The sequence below is a fragment of the Coturnix japonica genome, chromosome 3, assembly GCF_001577835.2.
Source record: "Coturnix japonica isolate 7356 chromosome 3, Coturnix japonica 2.1, whole genome shotgun sequence".
NCBI classification, from domain to species: Eukaryota; Metazoa; Chordata; class Aves; order Galliformes; family Phasianidae; genus Coturnix; species Coturnix japonica.
In genome coordinates, this window is record NC_029518.1 from 100,924,681 (window position 1) to 100,931,754 (window position 7,074).

At 50.6% G+C, this 7,074-nt stretch overlaps 1 protein-coding gene and 1 non-coding gene across 3 annotated transcripts in view; one reads left to right on the plus strand and one right to left on the minus strand.

The window, feature by feature from the left end:
- The window catches only part of GCFC2 (GC-rich sequence DNA-binding factor 2), a 27,638-nt gene extending 23,982 nt beyond the window's left edge, over positions 1 to 3,656 (minus strand). The window contains exons 1-3 of one of the 2 annotated variants that reach the window (XM_015859927.2): positions 3,256 to 3,656; positions 2,398 to 2,508; positions 1,179 to 1,328 (exon numbers count right to left, since the gene is read on the minus strand). In XM_015859927.2, coding sequence (XP_015715413.1) covers positions 1,179 to 1,328; positions 2,398 to 2,508; positions 3,256 to 3,595 — 601 coding nt within the window. In that variant the 5' untranslated portion in view covers positions 3,596 to 3,656. The remainder of the gene's footprint in view (positions 1 to 1,178; positions 1,329 to 2,397; positions 2,509 to 3,255) is intronic. The other variant, XM_015859926.2, reaches the window with a different exon arrangement.
- Positions 3,657 to 6,144: 2,488 nt separating this feature from the next.
- On the plus strand, positions 6,145 to 6,335 carry LOC116653277. Its single transcript, XR_004306847.1, has one exon. It is a non-coding gene; the product is annotated as a U2 spliceosomal RNA (small nuclear RNA).
- Positions 6,336 to 7,074: the final 739 nt, after the last annotated feature.

Below are 7,074 nucleotides of genomic sequence, written 5' to 3' on the forward strand. Positions count from 1 at the left end.
GGCCAAAGATCATGGCATTGAGTGGATTTTATCATATTCCTCGTACCATTGCACCAGCTTCTGGTAAAATGGAACGATATAATGGGTTGTTGAAAACTTATGTGAAAAGCAAATGGGTCTGGTGAAGCATTTAAACAGCTGGGGCAAGAATCTGGCAGAGCCACTTGGTTGGGTCAATTACTTAGAGGTCTGTCAATCGTGATGGTCCTAGTCATCTAGCCCCTACACACTGTAGAAGGAGATAAGGTCCCTGTGTTAAATGACTGTAAAGAGACATGCTGCGGCAAAAGCTGTTTGGGTCCTTCCAGCTTCTGGAAAGGGACAACTATCCGTGGAACTGTCCTTCGCCCAGGGACCTGGGTGCACTTGGTGGGTAATGCAGAAGGATGGGGATGTTCAATGTTGTGCCACAACAGGGAATTTGATCTGGGGAGTGGCAGTCAATAATGTTATGTATCTATTATATATATATATGTTTTGCATGTGTAGTGTATTTTAGTTATTATAGGTTGTACATTTAGTTGTATGTTACATGCAATTTCTACTGATTTAGCTATCACAATTTTACATACGTTATATATATGTATATAATATGTAATAATTAAACCATCGATTGAATATGTAGCATAAGGGTGGAATGTCATGGTTTTGTAATTTTGTAATTTTGCTATCAGTATTCCACATCATAACATCATGTCAAGTATGGATACTTCGTTGAATGTGCAGTCCACAGAAGAAGACTACATTCCCAGAGAACAACAGGAGTAACAATAAGTCACGGGACCAGACTCTATATAATCTCGTTCCCAGCTGGAGTGCCCTCCTTCTTCTCTCGACTGCTCAGAGAGTGGGAAGCGTTCCAGCCGTGTCGCCTAGAGTTCACAGTAGGCCTCTCGGTTTTCGGAGACTCTCTCTCTCTCTGTTTCGTCGATTTGTTAGCCTTAATATATTATATTGTGTTATCTTGTATTTCGATATCATATTTAGTAAAATAAGTTTTCCTCCTTAGATTGTCGCTGTTTATCCCACTCCCCTTTTCCCCCTCCTTTCCGGGCCCCGGGGGGGGGCGTGGGGTGGCTTAGGCTTCCCCTGTCACGGGCATAGGTAAATCTAACTAACCCGTGACACAGCCCTGACTCAGCATAAACAACATTCTTTAAAATATCAAGGAAACTGACCTGGTGATAAATCCTTCCTCCTCTGTGATGGGCTGGATTCATTTCCAGAGTCTGTGCTGTTGTCGTCCTCACTTAGTGAAGAATAACTCTCTTCCTTTGTCTCTTGAGCACCTTTAGTGTTGCCAGTCCCAGGCTCCAACTGAGGTATTTCTGTTTTAAGACAAAAAAAAGTAAGACTCCTTACATCGGTTTCAGCTGCTGGAAACTGATGCACCATGTCATTGGTTACCAGCAACTATTCAGACTACAATGAAACAGGGACCACATCTTGTCTGGTACTGAGCACCTGTGTTAGTGCTGAACAAATATGTTCTTCTGACAGACCACATTTACATATACAAAAGCTGCATAAGAGCTCCCAGATGCCACCTGATCTGCATCCCGGCAGGTCACGGCTTCACTTTTTAAACTGCATGTTTGAGGGAGCTGTTGTTTGTTTGGGGTTACCATGCTAATTATGAGGGACTGCTCCTTTCAGTTCAAGGTTTTTGTGTGTCTTGTCTACGACCACCTCAGAATTCTTCAACAAAAAGAAACAAACTGATTTATCTTTATGTTTCACTGCATCTGTCACTTTACTGAACAGAAAACACCACTAAGAATGAGGCATACTTTTAAAAACAGTACTTATCTGAACCACAAGGGAATAAATCACATAGAGAAACAATTTCCTGACTAGAAGTGGCACTACAGCACATCCATGAGCTGACAAAGGTTTCAAAAGGCTAAACAGAAGGGAACGTTTTAGACACACTTGTAAAGCAGGCAAGCCCCAAACATCCCTCCAGCAAACTTTACTATTACTCAGAATACTAGAAGAACAAGCAAAGGTATTGATAATAGTCAATTAAAATATCCATGCTTTAACAGTGAATGTTGCGATAACATTAAATTTGAAGTTCAACGTACGTTCCATTAAAGTCCTACCAAGCTCATATGTTCTCTAATACAAATATTCAGTTTAACTTCAAACTGATGGTAACAAGCAGCGAGTAGCTGTCAAAAGGTTTAAAACATCTGATGCTGAGGGATACATTTATCCCAAGTCCCACCACCTCTGATTTACTGCAGAGATTCTGCACACACAGATCTTCAAGAAGAATCAAAAATCCCAGGTTCACATAACAGACATCTGACAGCAGGATTTGCACAGTACTCTTACTCATTTCATGATGTTTTTATAGAACTAATGCTATTTTTTAACTTAAGAAGTACTTACTTTTGCTTTCATCACCTTCTGTCTCTGCAGACGGCAGACGCTTCTTCTTTTGAATTCTAAATGTTATTTCACTGAAGGACGGCTTCTTGATTTTAAAACATTCCTCATCACCTGGATAGACAGAATGACTCTGAGCAATACTCTAAAGAAGGCAGCAGTGTACAGGCAGAAGTATAAAGCACACACTCTTTACACATGCACTCAGCATGTATTTTGAAGCTTCAACTGCATTACGTCTCCCTAATCACTTGTATTATGTCGCCCTGTGACTCAAGATCCACCACTTCTGAATTTACATCTGCCACATCTCCTCTATAAAACAACAGATGAGATCTAATATACCATTTTCTGTTGCAGTTCGGATCCTTTACAAAGCAACCCCCATAAGCCGCCCAATCCAAACTCCTCCTGGAAAAGCCTGAAGGCGCATCCTTCTGTCCCATCGTTTGTCACCTGGGAAAAGCGACCAGCAGCTCCCACCTACAGCCTCCTTTAGGTCGCTGCAGAGCCACGATCTCACCGGTCTCCTCCAGACAGAACGGCCGCACTTCCCGCAGCCGCTCCAGGTGCTTGTCCAGCCTTTTCCACGTTTCTTCAGCTCCAAGAACTGACACTCGCACATACACACGTGTCTGTCCTGCCCCTCGCAGCCACATCACATCACACCACATACAGCACATCACATCACACAACATACACCTCACATCACATCACACCACACCACATACACCACATCACACCACATACACATACACCTCATCACATCACATCACACAACATACATACACCTCACATCACACCACATCACCCCACACACACCTCCCCACACACCCCGCACCCCCACCTTCCCCCCCGCACCTTCCATCTCCTCCTGTTCTCCCCCGAAGCTCAGCCCGGCCCCGGTTCCCCGCTCCGGTTCCCCCCCACATGACGATGCGGCGCCGCGCTCCGTCTCGCTCTGCTCGGGCTCCGCTCCCTCACGGCGGTGGCGGCACAGCGGCGGGACGGCGCCCCGGCCCCGCTGCTCATCGCCGCTGCTGTTACCGCTGTTACCGCTGTTATCGCTGCTGTTATCGCTGTTACCGCTGCTGTCGCTGTTACCGCTGTTACCGCTGTTGTTGTTGTTACTGTCGCTGTCGCTGCTGCCCGTGGCCGCGCGCCGCCGAGCGCGGAAGTTGCGCGGGGGCCGGCACGACATCCCGGATCACAGCGCGCACACCGCGCATGCGCCACGACCCGAAACACCGCCCACACCCGCCGCACCGCGCATGCGCAACGCCCGACGACCAGTGAGGGGCGGGGCTGGGTCACGGGAACATCCGGGTAACCGGGACACCGGGATGTTACAGGGGTCAGCAACTGCTGTGAGGGCGGGCGGGAAGCGAACACGTCAGAGCCCATCCATTGATAAATAGCCCATCCATTGATAAATAGCCCAGCCATTGATAAATACGTGGGATGTCAGAGCCCAGCCATTGATAAACCTCCCCTTGCTGGACAGGAAGACCCAGCTGCCTGCAGCTCATTACTCTTTTCTTTCTTTTTTCCCTCCTTCACGCCTGTAGGGGAGCTGTGAGGGAGCTGTGAGGGAGCTGTGAGGGAGCTGTGAGGGAGCTGTGAGGTCACGGCTGGAGCCGGTGATGGAGCCCCTGGTGGGGGGTGCAGCCCTGCAAGCACAGGTGGCAGCAATGCACCTGTGGGACCCGATGGGGCTCAGCCCGGCTCCACCCCCCGACCTCACTGAAGGGCTGGCAGCCAGGAGGGACGTATCTCTGTCTGTATAAACTGTTCACGGTCTCTGGGGCGAGCCCTGGTCCTTAGGAAGGGGTAAGGAATTCTTTCTATGTTACAGGATTGTGATCTCTGTCTTTCCTGGGAGGTCTAAAACAGGTTCAAAGCAGTTGTATGTCCTACGTGTGTCCTTACGATGCCCTTTGTTCTCTAAGGACACAAGGTGGTTGCCTTACTGTCCTTTGAACTGCTGTTGAAGGAGTTGATGTGCATTCTTCTTTTCCCTACTACAGCCTTGTCTCTGGAGTGCTTCATTCAGCCCTGAGGTAGCACTCGAAGGCTGACCATGTTTAACAGCTCTGGAAATGCCCTTTTCCATCAAGAGGTTCTGCATCCTTGAGATTTTGATTGTGCAGTTGTTAAGAAATTCCTTTCTTTTTGGTTGAGCCTCCATTCCCTGTTTCACAGGTCTCAGTTTATCTCCACCCCAGGGCTCTAATCTTTGTCTGCAAGTACACTGTCACAGCCCACTTCTCAGCTGTAGCTAATACTGCCATGCATTAATTCTGCCCATGCTGAGAGTTGTTTAAGGGTATTCTGTGTATTATTATCATGTTCTGAATTATATTCTTTGTCTCTTGATCTCATCCCATTTTACAGCTCGATGGAGTTTCAAGATAGCTGAGGCTGTTCTAATTAGTGGTTTAAACATTGTGAAATCTACTGGAGCAACTGATGGAGCTTCATGAACCACTCATTTGTGTATTGCTTGTTGTGAGAACCCTTCTTGGTTTTCTGGCTCACAGCTTGCTTCCTGAGGTACTTCTTGTGACAAGACTCTAATGATTTATGGAGGAGTCAAGTGGTGGCTGCTACCGTGAGACATTACATTTGAAAGCACCTTCCTTCAGAGCTGTTTGCCTCCAGAAGAGAGTGCTCAGGAGTGTTTACTGGTGCAAGATCTGCCCTGTGACTAAACAGCTCCAGGTTGGTATGGGAAAACTGGGGAATGATGCCATCGTGTCCTGTGAAAAACAGGATGCAGATGGGCATCTCTGCTCCCTCTTATCTGCTGGCAAGGCTGGGAAGATGGGAACAAAGGTGTTTCTGCTGAGATTCTAGAGCCAGAAGCTGCCGCTCCAAGAAAAGCTGACTCAGTCACTTTGGATTTGAGCTGTCACTCCAGAGAGAGCTGACTTGACCACTTTGGACTTTGTATTACGTTTTAAGTTTATTACGTTTTAAGGTGTATTAAGTTTGTATTACCACTGGACATTGTTGTCACCATAGTCAGCATAATCATTAGAGGAACGACGATGCCCGACAACCTGCTTCTACTGAACTAGCAATGACTGAACTACAAACCTGCACTCAGTGCAATGCCGGAGCTGCAGTGTCGCACTCAGTGCAATGCCGGAGCTGCAGTTCAGCACTCAGTGCAATGCCGGAGCTGCAGTTCAGCACTCAATGCAATGCCGGAGCTGCAGTTCAGCACTCAGTGCAATGCCGGAGCTGCAGTGCTGCACTCAGTGCAATGCCGGAGCTGCAGTGCTGCACTCAGTGCAATGCCGGAGCTGCAGTGCTGCACTCAGCTCCACCCGTAGGAACCCACGGGATGAAGGGAGTCACCGCCTGGTTCTGACGGGACGCTGTGTGTCCCAGCTGCAGCGCTGCTGTCAATGAGGGGCGGGCAGAGCGCGGGGCTGCGGGCAGAGCTGGGGGCGGAGCCTGCGGAGTAGCGACCAATGAGAGGGAGGGACGGGCGGTGGGCGGGGCTTGAGTGGAGGGGCGTGTCTATGCTAATCAAAGCCGCGGGGGTCGCCGGGAGCGCTCCGCCACGATGAACCGGGGCCGAGCGGGGCCGTTCCAGGGGACGGAGCGGAAGCGGCACCGGCGGAGCGGGGTGGGAGCGGGGCTGGGGAGGAGGCGGAGGGGTCGGGGCGGGCGGCGGGTGCGCGACCGTGAGGTGTCGGGGGCGCGCGTGGGGGCGGGTGCTGTGCGGGCGGTGTTACGGGTATCGCTTCTCGGCCTTTTGGCTAAGATCAAGTGTAGTATCTGTTCTTATCAGTTTAATATCTGATACGTCCTCGATGAGAGGACTTTATATTAAACGGATTTTTGGGTGCGGGAGTTGGACCCGGAGCTTGCTCCCTCCGCTCCGCGCGTCGTCCCGGTATGGCAGTACCTCCGGGCACGGTGCACCTCCCCCGGGAGGAGCGTGGTGGTGAAAGGCAGAGCTGGGCCCAGTGCTGGGCGGGGTGTGCAGTGATGGCCGGGATGAGGGCAGGGAGGGCAGCTCAGTCAGTTCCACATGGCACCGAGTTGCTGCGAGTGTGGATCTGCCTGGGGGGAGCGAGGCCCTGCACAGGGATCTGGACAGGCTGCACAGCTGGGCTGAACCAACGGGATGAGGTTCAACAAGAGCAAATGCCGGGTCCTGCACTTTGGCCACAACAACCCCGGGCAGCGCTACAGGCTTGGGGCGGAGTGGCTGGAGGATTGTGCGGAGGAAACGGACCTGGGGGTATTGATGGATGCTGGCCTGAACATGAGCCGACAGTGTGCCCGGGTGGCCAAGATGGACGACGGCATCCTGCCCTGTATAGAAACAGTGCTGCCAGCAGGAGCAGAGACGTGATTGTCCCCCTGTACTCGGCGCTGGTGCGGCCACACCTCGAATTCTCTCTCCAGTTGTGGGCCCCTCACTGCAAGACACTGAGGGCCTGGAACGTGTTCAGAGGAGGGCTACAAAGCTGATGAGGGGTCTGGAGCACAATGGGGCCATATGAGGAGAGGCTGCGGGAGCTGCGATTGTTCAGCCTGGAGAAGAGGAGGCTCAGGGGAGACCTGATTGCTCTCTATAACTAACTGAAGGGAGGCTGCAGTGAGCTGGGGGTTGGCCTCTTTTGGATCATGATAGGACTAGAGGAATGGTTTCAAGCTGCG